This window comes from Rhincodon typus, chromosome 4, assembly GCF_021869965.1.
Source record: "Rhincodon typus isolate 14 chromosome 4, sRhiTyp1.1, whole genome shotgun sequence".
Lineage (NCBI taxonomy): Eukaryota > Metazoa > Chordata > Chondrichthyes > Orectolobiformes > Rhincodontidae > Rhincodon > Rhincodon typus.
The window spans coordinates 63,168,801-63,185,689 of record NC_063335.1 but is presented as its reverse complement, the minus strand read 5'-3'; the positions used below and the strand labels follow the sequence as shown (position 1 = coordinate 63,185,689).

General features: G+C 41.8%; 1 protein-coding gene across 1 annotated transcript in view; it reads left to right on the top strand.

Moving 5' to 3' along the window:
- The first annotated feature begins 605 nt into the window (after positions 1-605).
- The window catches only part of LOC109935416 (regulator of G-protein signaling 20-like), a 66,988-nt gene continuing 50,704 nt past the window's right edge, over positions 606-16,889 (top strand). Inside the window, exon 1 of the mRNA XM_048596089.1 lies at positions 606-757. Within this exon, the coding sequence (XP_048452046.1) occupies positions 612-757 (146 nt within the window). The 5' untranslated portion in view covers positions 606-611. The remainder of the gene's footprint in view (positions 758-16,889) is intronic.

Genomic DNA, 16,889 nt, shown 5'->3' with positions numbered 1-16,889 from the left:
CGGTGGCAGGGTCATTATTTTTAAAGCGGAGGTAGTTGGGGGTAGATGGGATGTTGAATTCAGAATACAAACAAATCGGCCATGATTGTATTGAATGGCGGAACAGGTTTGAAAGGATCAATGATCTGCTCTGCTCCTAATTTGAATGTTCGTGTGCATGTTTGTATGATTCTAGCTTGTCAGTCCAAATGGAGAAACCACCACCACAGTCCTTGGACTTTCAAACAGTTAATTGCTGAATATCATCTTCAGACGTACCTGTGCAGCTTCCTGAAGGCAAATAATACAAATGTTCCGTCATTTTAATAAGGTTGTCAACATTAAGAAAACATTGGGGAGAAAGTTATAGTAAAAAGTGTCAAATACTTCAAACTCATTTAAACAGAGAGATGTGTTTCCAAAAATGATTTACAAGGTAGATTAAATTTTAAATTTTAAAATAGCTCTATTGCTAGTGATTAAGAACTAAAAGTTACAAAAAAACCATTATCGTACAGTTACCATATTGCATTTTGAATGAGTTATTAGTTATTCGAGAACAGTCACGGTTTAGTGGTGTGCAACAGACTGCTTTCATTCTTTAAAGCAGTTTCTTGTTTTCTCCATAGCCCATGGGATCAGAGCGGATGGAGATGCGTAAGCGGCAGACATCGGTGCAGCAGGAGATGCCGGGCTCTGCACAATCACAACAGGGTGCTGGTAACCGTGGTTCGAATGCTTGCTGTTTTTGCTGGTGCTGCTGCTGCAGCTGCTCATGGTACGTCTTTCAGTCTATTATCCCGCAACTCTGGAGAATGGCTGGAAGGTAAATGCCAGCGCACATAATCTATACTCACATGACTAAACATCAATATTAGCACTGTTGCCTCACGGCGCTAGGGACCCGGGTTCGATTCCACCCTCGGGCGACTGACTATGGAGTTTGCACATTCTCCCCGTGTCTGCACGGGTTTCCTCTGGGTGCTCCGGTTTCCTCCCACAGTCCAAAGATGTGAAGGCTCGGTGGATTGGTCGTGCGAAATTGCCCGTAATGTTCAGGGGTGTGTATATTAGGTGGGTTTATAGGGGGATGGGTCTGGGTGGGATGCTCTGAGGGTCAGTGTGGGCTTGTTGGGCCGAAAGGGCCTGTTTCCACACTGTAGAGATTCTATGATCTATGATCTAAACTAGCGCTTAAACAAAATATGCGATTTTTAAATTACAAACCATTTCACGTTTTATTAATCTGTGAGGAAATAGCATAGATTACAACACAGACCTATGGGAACTCACTTGTCAAACTCCTAAGAGCCAGGGATGTAATATCTGACGTAAGAATATTTCCTAAACTTGTGAATGGCTATTTTATATTGTCCTGCATTGTATTAACTGACTTAAGAACATAACCCGTTTGTAACCCAGGACTGCCAATATATGCATTTTATTCAAGCAGTTTGTCATTGCAAATTATAAAAAGTGGTCTATAATTTGTTTTAATTTTTTTCTTAGCCCACCAAAGGATCAAATCAGACTGATAATATCTTTATTCCCCTGGCATGTGACTGGTTTGATTGATTGATTGTCATGTGTACCAAAGTACAGTGAAAGTCTTTGTTTACAAGCCGTACAGGCAGATCATAGTAAGCAAGGATGAATAGATCAGAAAGACTGAGAGGCATACAGGTTACATTGCACAGGATGTGCCCTAGGTGAGATCAACATTAGCAAGATCAGCATTATTTGAGGCTAGAGAGTCCATTCATCAGTCTAATAATGGCTGGGAAGAAGCTGTTCCTGAATCTGCTCATGCATGTGTTCAGGCTTCTGTATCTTCTGCCTGACAGAAGAGGTTGTAGGAAATCATTACCGGGGTACGATGGATCTTTGTTAGCAACCTTTCTGTAGTGAGCCATGTAAATGGAGTGCATGGATCGAATCAATCGAGCAATCAAGTGCAGACAGGGAAAGCAATTTGGAATGTGCATATATGCTAATAACACTGTTCCAACTCATTAAACCAACCAACTCCCTAATTTCCCATGGACTAGAGAAAGTGAATATGTATCAATTGCAAAACAAGAGGATGACCCTCTGTCTCAAAGATAGATACTGTCATTACCAACTCAGTTTCAAATAATGTAATCTCTGGCCTCTCGCAAAACCAATGGATGGGTATGAGTTCAAGTTCACCCCATCAGCGTCAACCCTGTTAAAGTTACTATGCATACTTTCTCAGAAAAGGCTAACAGAGAGTCAGAAACACCCCATAATATCTGCAATTCATTCAGCCTGCAATGAAATACATAATTTTGAGAAGATTAAAACATATTTTTGTCCAGAGATTGGACCAAGGCAGGAGACTGGACTATTTCAGAATATTGTGGCCCCACACACCTCCATTTCTCACTTACAAACATTCTAAGAATTTAGCCCAGTGAGTTCTTACTTTACTGTTACCTGCATACCGGACTGTATAACACTCTGTCTTCATCTAAGTCATCACTATAAAATGAAATGTTAACGGCTTTAGCATATATCCTGAGGAACATCATTTGTCACACTCTGCAAAGCAAATGTTATGTTTAAACTGTGAAGTTCTTAGATTAATATAAGAAGTGAGAAGGTATTGGAGTTTGGCGGGTTTCAAAGTAGACAAATCTGCAGGTCCGGATGAGTTGTAGCACAGGCTGTTGTGGGAGACAAGGGAGGAAATAACGGGGGCCTTGATCCAAACTATAAATTGTCTTTGGCTTCAAGTGAGGTGCCAGAGGACCAAAGGACAGCTAATGTGATTCCATTTTACTAAAAAGGTGATAGAGATAGGCCAGGGGACAATAGACCAGTAAGTCTCACATCAGTGGTAGGGAAGTTGGTGGAGAAAATAGTGAAAGAGAAAATTAGCCCACTGGCCCCACCACCACCGGCACCTTTCCCTGCAACCACAGGAAGTGCTACCACCTGCTCCTACACCTCCTCCCTCACCTCCATTCAAGGCATCAAACAAACCTTTCACATCAGACAGACGTTCACCTGCACATCCGTCAATGTGGTCTATTCCATCCACTGCTCCCGACGTGGCTTCCTCTACATTGGTGAGGCTAAGCGGAGACAGCTTTGTAGAGCACCTGCGCTCTGCTCGCAACAAATGACAACACATTCTGGTCGCGAACCATTTCAACTCCCCCTCCCACTCCCTGGGTGACATGTGCATCCTGGGCCTTCTGCAGTGTCACAATGATGCCACCCTGAAACTGGAGGAGATGCACCTCATATTCCGCCTTGGGAGCCTACAGCCCAATGGTCTAAATGTGGATTTTAACAGTTTCAAAATCTCCCCACCCCTGACCTCATCCCATTACCAGCCCCTTCTCTCATCCTCGCCTCCTTGACCTGACGCAACCTGTTCATCTTCTCTCCTACCTATTCGCTCCTGCCACCCTGCTGACTAATCCCCACCACTCCCCACCTGCACTCAACTATCACCATCCTACCTGCCTTCCCCAGCCCCACCCCTCCTCTATTTATTTCTGGGCTCCCTTCTCCCTCCCCCATTTCTGAAGAAGGGTCCCAACCCAAAATGCCAACTTTCCTGTTCCTCTGATGCTGCCTGGCCTGCTGTGTTCCTCCAGCTCCACACTGTTATTTCTGACTCAAGCATCAGCACTTCTTACTATCTCTGAAAGAGAAAATTAGTCGCCTTTTAATGGGCAAGGATTGATCGGGGATAGTCAGCAGAGCTTTGTCAGAGGCAGGTCATGCCTAACAAATTTGATGAAATTTTTTAAGTAGGTGAGGGTTGGGCAGTAGATGTAGTTGATATGGATTTGAGCAAGTCTTTTGACGAGGGAGGAAACAACAGGAGCCCTTGTCTCTGGGCTCAAGGGAGGACTAGAAGACAGCTAATGTGATTGGACTTTACAAAAAGGGCGGTAGAGGTAGGCCAGGGGACAATAGACCAGTAAATCCCACATCAGTAGTAGGGATATGGCAGTCCCACATGGAAAACTGATAAAGAAAATAAAAGCTATGGCATCCAGGGTAACTTAGCAAGATGGATCCAAAATTGGTTTAGTGATAGGAGACAGAGGGAGGTGGCAGAAAGCTGTTTGTGTGATTGGCGCCCGGTGTACAGTGGTATTCCAAAGGAATCAATACTGACCCCTTATTGCTTGCCATATTCATGAATGATGTTGATGAGAATGTAGGGGAATGATAAATAAGTTTACGGATGACACAAAAATTGGCCAGATAGTTGACAGTGAGGAGGAAGGACCCAGATTACAGGAAAACAGAGATGGGTTAATCAGATGGGCAGATCATTAGCAGATGAAATTTAACCCTGATAACTGTGAGGTGACACACTGTTAAGAAGTAACACATCAAGGGAGGTATGGACTCAATGGGCCAAACAGCCTCTTCCATACTGCATGATTCTTTGACTACTCCTGTACTCAAATCAGCTTACAATAAAAGCTAACATTCCATTAGCCTTCCTAACAGCTTGTTGCACCTGCACATTAGTCTTCACTGACCTATTGACAATGACACGCAAGTCCTTTTGCAAATCTACAATATCCAACCTCTCACTACTTTAAAAAAAATCTGCACATCTGTTCTTCTAACAAAGTGGATAACCTCACATTTTTCACATTAAATTAAACACTGTCAAGTAAGTCTAATAAGAAGAACAGGCTGTGCCAAGTTAATGAACATGGCAGTACAGCGTGGAGCTGGCGGAACACAGCAGGTCAGGCAGCATGAGAGAAGCAGGGAAATCGACATTTCGGGTTTACACCCTTCATCAGGAAGGGACCGCAACTTCCCCCTCTGTTGATTCATAAACCTCTGATGCTGCCTGACTTGCTGTGTTCCTCCAGCTCCACGCTGTATTGACTCTGACTTCAGCATCTGCAGTTCTTGCTATCTCCTAATGAACATGGCAGGACTGGTGGTCTGAAGTGTATTTATTTTAATGCAAGGAGTAAAACAGGTAAGGTAATTGAACTTTGAGCCTGCATTAGTACATGGAACTACTTTGTTTTCGCCACTACAGAAACCTGATTGAGAGAAGGGCAGGCCTGGCAACTCAATGTTCGAGGGTTTAGATGTTTCAGGTGTGATAGAGAGGGATGTGAAAGGACTGGGAGAATTGCATTACTGATTAAGGAGAATGTCAAAGTGCACTAAGATAAGACATTTTGAAAGGCTCATCCAGCATGGCCATATGGGAACAATTCAGTAATAAGAAAGGTGCAGTCACCTATCTGATAGAGATAGAGGAACAGATACGTAAGCAGATCATGGAAAGATGTGAAAATAACAGGGTTGTTCTAATGGGTGTTTTAACTTCCCCAATGTTGATTGGGGCTCTCTTAGTTCCAGGGGCTTAGAAGGGGCAGAATTTATTTGGTACATCCAGCGGGTTTCCTGAAGCAATATGTACATAGTCCAACAATGGAAGGGGCTGTACTAGAACTTGTATTGAAGAATGAGCCTGGTCAGGTATCAAAATTTCAGTGGGGGATTGTTTTGGGAACAGTGATCACAGTTCCGTATGTTTTAAGATATGTATGAATAAGGGTAAAACTGGTCCTTCGGTGTAAGTGCTAAATGAGGGCTGAGCCTAATACAATGGTATTAGGCAAGAACTGGAGAAAATAGATTGAGGCAGCTGTTTGAAGGATATCCACATCTGACAGTTGAGAGTCTATTAAAGGCCATTGATCAGAGTTCAGGACCAGCATGTTCCGGTGAGGATGCAAGGTTTGATGACAAAAGGAAAAGGAAGCATATATAAGATTTAGGAAACTGAAATCAGACAAGGCACTTGAGAAATATTAAGGAAGCAGGAAAGAACTTCAATAAGGAATAAGAGGGCTAAAGGGGCCATGAAATGTCCTTGGCAAAGTAGGATCAAGGAGCATTTTATATGTATATTAGGGGCAAGAGGGAAGCTAGCGAAATGGTATTTCCATTTGAGGACAAAGGAGGGAATTTATGCATGGAGCCAGAGATAGCAGGTGATGTCCTTAATAAGTACTTCACATCAGTATTCTCCAAGCAGAAAGACATGGATGATGTTAATATTAGGGAATGGTGTGATGATATTCTATGGCATGTCAATTTTAAGAAGGAAAGGGTTTTGGGTGTTTTGATGGGATAAATCCTAGGATACTGAGGCAGGCAGAGATGAGATTGCTGGGGCTTTGACAAAGATCTTTTATCCTCTTTCGCCATAGGCAAGGCTCCAGAAGACTGGAGGGTAGCCAATTTTGTCCCTTTGTTTAAGAAGGGCAACAGGGATAATCCAGGAGATAAGTTGGTGAGCCTTATATCAGTGGTCAGAAAATTATTGGAGAAGATTCTTAGGGACAGGATTACTCACATTTGGAAAAGAATGGATTTATCGGGGATACGTGGCATGGCTTTGTGCCGGGGATGTTTTGCCTCTCAAATTTGATGCAGTGTTTTGAGGCAGTGACAAAGATGATTGATGAGGGTAATGCAGTGGATGTTGTTGACGTGGATTTTACTAAAGCATTTGACATTGTCCCTCATGGTAGGCAGGTCCAGAACATTAAATCAAATGGTATGCATGGTGAGTTTGTAAGTTGGGTCCGAAATTGGCTTAGTCCTGGAAGACAGGGAGTAGTTGAGGAGGATGTTATTTTCTGACTGAAAGTCTGTGATCAGTAGTGGTCCAGAAGGCTTGGTAATGGGGCCTCTGTTTGTAATTTGTGTAAATGTTTTGGATGAAAATGTCAGTAGTCTGATTAGAAAATTTGGAGACAGCATAAAATTGGTGGAGTTGTGGATAGTGAGTAAGTTTGTCAAAGTGTACCGCAGGATACAGATCAGTTGGAAAGTTGGGCGGATAAATGGCAGATGGAGTTTAATCCAGACAACTGTGAAATGATGCATTTTGGGTAGTGAAATGCAAGAGGAAATTATGTAAAAAATAGCAGGACCTTTAGGAGTTTTGGTATATGGAGGGATCTTGAGGTGCAAGTCTATAGTTCCCTGAAAGTGGCAACATAAGTGGATAAGTTGATTAAGAAGGCACATGGCATCCTTGCTTTCATTGGTAGGGACATTAAGTATAAAAATTGGCAAGTCATGGACAAATTTGGGTTGTTTTCATTCCAGCATCAGAGGCTAAGGAGTGACCCGATGGAAGTGTATAAAATTCTGAAAGGCATGGATAGGGTGGATAGTCAGAGTCTTTTTCCCATGATGGAAGTGTCAAATAATAAGTGGCAAAGATTCAAGGTGAGAGGGATCATTTGCAGACCATTTTCAGGACTATTTCCATTTGCGGACAATTTGCAGACAAATGGGATTAGTTTAGAATGGCATCATGGTCTGCACAGACCAGGTGGGCTGACGGACCTGTTCCTGTGTTGTACCTTTCAATGTTCTTGCCCAGTCTCTAAGCCTGTCCAAATTATTTTGCAAAACATTTTACATCTTCCTCACAATATACATTGCTGCTTAGCTTGTATCATCTGCAAATTAGGACATATTACATTTGGTCCCCACATTCAAGTCATTGATTTATATTGTGGAGCCCAAGTACTAATCCTTGCAATACCAAATAGTCACAGCCTTCCAGGTGAGGATGACCCATTTATTCCCACTCACTGTTTTCTGAGTGTTTGCAAATCTTTAATCCATGCCAGTACAATGTGTTTTAATATTGCTGATCAAACTTGTCAACCCTCACCAATCATGTCAAAAGCTTCCTAAAAATCCAAATATTCTACATTCATTGGATTACCTTTATGAATTTTATTGGCAACATCCTCAAAAACTCCAACAACTATGTCAAAAATAATTTTCTATTTTACAAATCCATCTGACTATACCCAATTAGATTATTTTTATCCAAGTGTTTATCTTTCACATCTTTTATGACAGATTGTAGCATTTTCCTTACTCTTGGTATAAGGCTAATGGATCTGTAGCTCCCTGATTTTTCCATTGCTCTTTTAAATAGTGGGCGACATTTTCAAGCTTCCAATCTATAGGAATCATTCTAGATTCTGTGAAAATTTTGAAGATGATGCATTGACTGTCTCTGTCTCTGTAGCCATCACCTTCAGTACTTTGGGATATAGGCCATCAGGTATCTGGAACTAATCATCTGTCAGCCCCTTTAATTTCTCCAGGTGAACCTTCTTACTAATACCAATTCTTTTCAACTCTTCATTCTCCCTAGTCACTTGAATCTCTAATTTTGTGGGATTATTACATTTTCTGGCCACTTTAAAAGCATATTCTTTTAATCTTAAATGATCCTTAACTTGCTTTGTCAGCCATGATTGCCTGAGTTTTTTTTTTTCACATTTTCCACCTCAAAGGAATGAATTGTTGCTATAAGCCATGTAATAGTTATTTAGGACCATTCAATACCTATGTACAGTCATGCCTTTTAATGTATTTTCTGAATCCAGCTCAGCCAACTTGTCTTATGCTTTCATAATTTCCCGTATTTATATTTAACATAGTACCACAGATTAAACCACGACTATCAAACATAATGTAAAATGTTGTGCCACGGGTGTCATGGTGGCACAGTGCTTTGCACTGTTGCCTCACAGCACCAGGGACTGAGTTTGATTCCAGGTGTGGGTGATTGTCTATGTGGAGTTTGCAGGTTCTCCTTTTGTCTGCATAGGTTTCTGCCAGGTGTTCCAGTTTTCTCCCACAATCCAAAGATGTGTGGGTTAGGTGGATTGGCTGTGCTGAATTACCCTGTAGTGTGCAGGCTAAGTGGATTAGCTGAGTTAAATATGGAGTTATGGGAATTACATAGTGGGCTGGGGCTGGGGCTGGGGCTGGGTGTGGATGGGATGCTCTTCAGAGGGTATGTGCAGGGACAATGGGCTGAATGGCTTCTTTCTGACTTTGCAGATTTTAAAATTCTATCATAATATGTTCACTCATCCCTAAAGGTTCTTTTATAACAAGATTATTAGTTAGCCCTTTTCATTACATAATACTAGATCCAAAATAGCCTGTCTTCTAGCCAGCTTCTGAACATGCTGGCACAATCATCTTTTAGAAAACTATACCTAAGACACTATCGAGACTTGATCTCCACAGCTTCAATGCCCAATTGGTTTATCCAGCCAATGTGCAAAGTGAAGTAACTCATGATTACTACATTTCACATGCTACAAGCTTCTCTCATTTCCTGATTAATACCATGCTAAATATCACCACTACTGTTTTATTCCCCATGGATAATTCTAGTCAATGTCAGCTGTCCTTTGCTGTTTCTTAGCTCTACCTAAACAGATTCTACACATTATTCTTCTGATTTGAGACCGGCCCTTACTACTCCATCTTGTGTATTCAGTGCAATACACCTCATTTACCTTCTTGTCTGTCCTTCTTAAACATTGAATATCTTCCCGGACTTGGTCACCACACAACCATGTTTCTGTAATGTCAATGATATATAAGCAGTTACCTCTATTTCTTCCTTTAAATCATCCATCTTATTGTAAATGCTACATGCGTCTTGGTAAACTGACCTTTGGCACTATGGCACATTCAAGGCACATTCAATGTGTGGCTTTGTTTCTTCTGTTTTCTAGCCCGCCTTGTACCTTTTATACTTTCTGGTACCCCTCAGGTTCCTATTTCCCTGACAAACTAGTTTAAACCAACTCCAACAACACTTGAAAATCTCCCTGCAAAGATATCAGTCCTTGTCTTGTTAAGGTGTAACTTGTCCAGCTTGTACAGCTCCCATCTATCCCAGGACTGGTCCTAATGCCTCAGAAATCTGATGCCTTCCCTCCTACACCAATTCTTCAGTCACATGTTGAATTGATCGATCCTCCTGTGAGTTAATCCCGAGATTACTGGTCTTGAGATCTTGCTTTTTAATTTTCCTAACTACCTGAATTCTGTTTTCAGGATCTCATACCTCTTCCAAACTATGTTGTTTGTACCAATGTCGACCATGATTTCTGACTGACAGCCCCTCCCCTAGGAGGATGTCATGCAGCCTTTCCATGACATCATTGACCCTGGCACTGTGGAGGCAGTGCACCATTCTGCAGTGTGTGTTTCAATCTGCAGAAATGCCTGTCTGATACCCCAACGATGGAATCCGCTATCACTGCTACCCTTTCATTCTTCATTCTTCATGCTCAGCTAAGATGCCCTTTGTGTCATGGACTTGTCTCTGGCTGCACTCCCCTGAGGAACCATTGCCTTATGTATTTACCTTATATACCTTACTAGTATTTAAAATGGAATACTGATTGGCAACCATGATTGACTCAGGGGACTCCTATACGACATGCCTGGTTTTCTTAGATTGTAGGTAGTCCCCCATTCTCTCTCTGTCTATATGCTTCTAAACTACAGTGTAACCACTGCCCTATACATGCCATAAAAGCTATCCAACTAGTTTTTTGCCATGCAGATCACAATAGAGACTCCAGCCTCTGCTCAAGTTCTGAAACCTGAATCTCAAGCTTGTGCAGCTTTTAACACTTCCTGCAAATGATTTGTCTGGGACACAGAGTATGTCTGTGACTTCACACATACCGCAACGTGTTGGCTGAGGTGATTTGCCACCTCTAACTCTGAAGATTATTTATTATCTTTAGAACAGTTTAGTATAAAAGAAATTCCTAGCCACTTAATTTTACTTACATTCACCTTATTTTCCTTCGGTTTTACTTTATTTTTCTTTGGCTTTACTTTATTGTATTACTTTACTTTGACTTGATTTAATTTTACCTCTCTTTTGCTAGCGTTCCTTCCCTAAGTCCAAGTACCTGCAACTTCTTTACAAATTATTACTTTTTGTAGTTCTAAGCTGTTTAGACTCACTCTCAAACAGCAGCTTCCCACAAACCGAAAAAAAACTTGCAGATTTCCAGTAATGTTACTGTTAGTCTTTTTCATACTGCCTTATCTCAGTGCTGTATTTAGAACGAAGCCTCTTCATGCTCTTTATAATCTTGTTTTCTTTCCTCTTGACACTGTGTTCAGAATGAAACCACTCCCTTGCCTCTGTGCTGTTTTCAAACCTACTGTCTCCTTTCTTGGCACTGAGTTCAAAATGAAGCCTCTCTGTACTCTTTTTCAATTTGCTTCCCTGATCTAAATCAATGGAGCTGAGGTGGAAAGGGTTGAGAATGTCAAGTGTCTAGGAGTGATGATAACTGACAATCTGTCCTGGAGCCCCCACGTAGATGTGATGGTCAAGAAGGCACAACAATGCCCCTCTTTCCTCAAGTGGCTAAGGAAATTCAGCATGTCCATAAGGACTCTCATCAACTTTTACAGATGCACCATTGAAAGCATTCTGTCCAGGTGCAAAACAGCCTGGTATAGCAACAGCTCTCTCAGGACCGTAAGAAACTACAGAAAGTTGTGTGCACAGTCCAGACCATCACGGAAGCCAATCTCTCATTCATTGACTCCATTTACACTTCTCATTGCCATGGAAAGGCTATCAACATCATCAAAGACTCCTCCCACCCCAATAATGCTTTCTGCTAACCTCTTCCGTCAAGCAGAAGATACAGAAGCTTGAACACACACACCAACATATTCAAGAACAGCTTCTTCTCTGCCGTTATTAGACTGCTGAATGGACCTCTCTAACTTCAAAGAATGTTGATTTTGCTTTGTGTGCCTCCTGTGCAGCAGTAATCTTGTATGCCTCACTCTGTCTAAGCACCGTATGATCTGAAAGTCCTTGTTTGCTATGATATGCCTATACTGCCCGCAAAACAAAGCTTTTCACTGTAATAAGGTACATGTGACTACAATAATTCAAATCAATTCCTCTCATAGGACTGTATTATCTTACACTTACTGTCAACATCAGGCTGACTTGTCTGAGAGTTGCATGTCATGTTACTTGGAGCAAGCTGATATTTAGTTCTGTCATCAAATATGTCGAATGCACCCCATCACCAGGTTCCAATCCTGCCAAGATTCTATTATTGTTTGATGTCTTTTCTTCTACAGCTAATTGTAAGATGATTTTTTCTTTCATGGGATGTGAGCATTCCTGGCTAGACCAGCTTTTATTGCCCATCATTAATTACCCCGAAGAAGAGATGGCAAGGTGCTTGCTTGAACTGCTGCAGCTCTTGAGTTATAGGTCTCCCCACTGTGCTATTAGGAAGTAAATGCCAATATTTGGCCCTAAAAGCAGTAAGAAATGGCAAATATGGTTTCCAATCAGGATTGTGTGTGACTTGGAGGGAAATGTGCAGATAGTGGTGTTCCCATCCATCAGCTGTCTTGTACTTCTAGGTGGAAGTTGTCACAGGTTTGGAAGGTACTATCTGAGGAGCCTAGATGAGTTACACTGCAATGTATCTTGTAGATGGTGCATACTGTTGCAACAGTCAGTCAGTGATGAAGGCAGTGAATTATGAAGGTGATGGATGGGTGTCAATCAAGCAGGCTACATTGTCCTGGATGGACATTCAAGTTTCTTGAGTATTGTTGAGCTGCAGTCATATCATGCAAATATAAAGTCTTCCATTAAAATCCTAACTTGTGCCCTTTGGATGGTGGACAGTCATTGGTCAGTTGAGATACTTGCCGCAGTATTCCTACCTTCTGTCTTGCTCTTGCAGGCACAGTAATTAATAGGCTGGTCCAGTTCACTTTCTAGTCAATGATAATCTCCAGGATGGGAGAGGGACTCAGCAATTGCGATGCAACTGAATATCAAGGGTATGATAGATCTTTCTTTCTTGTTAGAAATGGCCATTGCTTGGCATTTGTGTGGTGTGAATGTAACTTATGACTAATAGATAATGAGGTTACAGATTGTGGGTTGAGTATAATTCAGCTGCTACTCATAGCCTGCAATGATGCATGGCTGCCCAATTTTGATTCCAATTTAGCACAGTGATAGTGCCACATAACATAAAGGACAATATCCTCAACCTGAATATTGTATCTACGAGATCTGTGTGATGTTCATTTCTATTGACACTATCATGGACAGATATATCTGCAACAGGTAGATTTGTGACAATGAGATCACGTAGGTTTTTGCATCTTGTTAGTTCCCTCATGATTTACATGACCCAGACTAGTAGCTATGTAATTTAGAACTCAACCGGCCCAATCAGTAGTGGTGCTGCCTAGCCATTCTGGGAGATGGATATTGAAATCTCCCACCCAGAATAAATTCTGTGCTCCTCCTAACAAGAGCTGCTTTATATGGAGGAATAGTGATTCATTAGCTCTATGGGTTGGTAGGAGGCAATCAACAGGTTTCCTTGCCCATGTTTAAACTGATACCATAAGATTCCAGAAGATCTGGGGTCAATCTTGACAACTGTCAGGGCAGCCTGTTGTCACTGTGAACCACTGTGCCCCTACCACTGCTGGGCCTGTCCTGCTGGTGAGACAGAACATACACTTGGATGGTGATAGTGGTGTTTGGGACATTATTGGTGCAGATGATTTTGTAAGAATGACATGTAAGGCTGTTATATAATTATCTATGGGGCAGCTCTCCCAATTTTGGCATATGCCTTCAGATGTTGATAAGAAGGACCACAATGCCAATTCCAGTTCTCTCCCTAGTTTTCTCCGTTCTCTTTACCTGCAAGGAGGGAAAGAAAAGATGTGAGTGAGAGGAAAGAAATGTTTTCACACATTGGATGGAGCCTATAAATGAGAAGCATGACTTTGCATAAAAATCTATCAGTGGCAGATGGATATAAATGGAAGTGTGAGGAATTACATGGACAGAGGGAGACACGTGCGAGTAGGTTGATATGTGAATTGATATGCTAGAATTTGCTTAAGAAGTAATTAGAGTGATACACAAATCAGGATGTAGAAATGTGCTATTGCACTCACCTTTCCTGCTATTAGGTAGATAAACCACTTCCTGCACTACATTCAGAAGCACTGAGCTGTGTTTCCTCTGCTTAACAAAAAATCTATTAATCTCTGGCTTAAAAATGTTCAAGGGCTCTACGTCCATCATCATAAACAGTGTTTCCTTCCGGGACAAAATAGACCCAAATAATACATACATTGAGGTACCCATGCAGTGAGGTGCAATTATTAATTGTTTTTGCACTTTCTCATTTCTTCCTGATTCTCACTCCTTCAAATAACATGGTGGGATGGTTCCTTTAAATATTGAAGTTGGGAGTATGTTATGCAGGTTCTCATCATGCCCACTGCTGGTTGACAGGAATCCCAAAGGTAATTCATTAATTGATTGTATGAAAAAGCCACTGACACGTGTGGTTAATATATTCTCAGGTTCCTGCTTGATATTAAATGTAATTGGACCAGCCGTATAAATATTGTGCTACAAGACTAGGTCGGAGGCTGAGCCTTCTGTAGGAAATAACGCAACTCCTGATTGCCTATCTACAAGGCACAAGTCAGGAGTGTGATGCAAAACTCTCCAATTTCCCAGATAGGTGCAGGTCCAGCAATACAAATGAAGTCCAACACCGTCCGAGATAAAACAGCACTCTTGATCGGCAACTCATTACCAACACACAGAGGCAGTGCTGTGTACCATCTACAGAATGTGCTGCCGCAACTCACCAAAGGTTCTTTGATGGTACTTTTTAAACTTGTGATATCTACAAGCTGAAAAGACAAGAACAGCAGATAGATGGCAACACCAACACCTGCAAGTTCTCATCAAAACCACACAACATCCTGACTTGGCAATATTTTCCTGTTCCTTCACTGTCACTGGTTCAATATCCTGGAAGTCTGTTTCTGATAGCACTTTGAATAAACTTACATTACATTACAGTGATTTAAATGATAGCTCACCACGACAGCTGAAGGGTAGTTAGAGATAAGAATCAGCCTTGCTATTGATGCTCACATCTGATGTGAATACAAAAATGCAAACAGGGCAGGAACATGGAATTAAGAGTGTGGTTCATATTGTTATGATCCAAGTTATGAAAATACTAGATAATCCAGATATTTGTTAGGATCTGGCTTGATGCACCATAATTGTTAGGTTTATAATTCGCTGGGAACCAGGAATCATATACAAGGGAGACACAGATAAAACTCTGAACAGAAACACTTTATTTTAGATGCTCACACTTCCACAGCTCGAGACAGAGACCCCAGCTCTACAACTTGTGAGTCATTGACCAGCTGTCTCACCTGACCAGCTCTCTTAAAGGGGCAGCACCACAACTACATACATAACAATAATTATTTTAAAAATATATGATTTTGATGACTAACAGTGATAACTGAATATTTTAGTAACTGAAAATGATAAATGACAGGTAGAAGAACCAAGGGTAAGAAATAAGAATTGAATGGAAACATTAAAATGATCTTTGTGATATAGATTTGGAACAAAGCAAACAGATGCAAAAAAGACTAAATAGGTGCACTGAACAAGTTTGATAGTTAGCTAAGTGGCATTTTCATTGAGTTTCTTGAAGGGGGCCTAGTGAGTTATCTCATGCCATCATCCCAAACCCACCTCACTTATTAGGTGCCATAGCTCTGTGGTGCCCCTCTCAACCGATGCTAGCCAATTCTCCCACTCGCCATAGGTGAAAGCACTTGCCACTGCCAAGATATTCTGGGATCCCTGACACCAGCTTTAAAAAACTATTGTGCATCTAGTCAAGTAATATCAGTCCGGAGCTGTCCTGGCGGTTAGGATATTTGCCCCAAGTGTGGCAGATAGGGTGAACCTCGGAAGTTCTGGTGGATGGAGTGGTGGAGAAGTGGGCCATCTTCTTTCTCCAGCACTGGCAGAGGAGGATGTGACATCAGATCCTACCAGTTTGACCCATCTGAGACAAGGTGGTCTCAGCCATCCAGAAGAACATCTAACAATATAAGAAGAAGGTCAATGACTGTCTCTGCTCCACCAGAGTAAGTGCTGCCATCTTCTCTTTGCTACCTCACTCTCTATCTCTGCTACAGCATACACCACCCACCAGGTCATATGGTCAACCACTCTTATTTCATCTGCTATCTTCTCTCACTCGATTTCATTCACCCAGTCCCCTCACCCTTCTAGCATTGCATGCTGTCTACACTGCTTACTCACTCAGGACACTTCGTCACTCGTCCCTACACCAGAACTAACAGCCATGCCATCCACTTTCATCTCACCCAATCCCTTCCTTCTCGCATTCCAGAAGAAAACAGTTTACAACAGGGCAGAAAGAGCCATGTTTAGTGATGAGTATCCTAATATTCAGCTCTTCACCCAAAACGAGGAGAGGATCCTGACTCTGACTGCCTTTTGTGGTGGACTGATTATGCCCAAGGTCTTAGACTTATATTGAAGGCTGCCTTGACTTACTGTGCTGGGAATCCCTGTCTGAAGAGTGTCTCCTGTAACAACACATGGCCATTTGCTTGAAGCGCATGTCGTGTATTTGTCACCTGAGTTGCTAGCGTATGTAGCACAGTGCCATACAGTGATATATCCATGCCCTTGACTGAAGACTGCTGACAACCAAGACAAATTATCTGGCTTTGTGTCTTCACTGAAAGGCAAGATGACATAGAAGTACTGTGAGTCTCTTAGCTCTGGCTGAAGGGTCAAATACTGAAGAAGGGAAAGCATGATAAGCCAAAGCAGAGACGTTGTGAGCATCCAAGTGTACTCAAAGTAAGTGATCACTGTGATAGTAAGTGAGGATTTAGCCTGGTCCAATTCATGAGTTGGAGCCCTGTCCCTGCACATAAGGTGTCCTTGCAGCAGAATTATAATGAAAGGTTCTGATGCACTCCAAAGTGTAGCATTAAAGTGCAGAGGCATACTGTAAATGTATTGGAAATGTGCCATGATAATGCAGAGATAACAAGGTGTAGAGTTGGATGAACACAGCAGGCCAAGCAGCATCAGAGGAGCAGGAAAGCTGACGTTTCGGGTCTAGTTC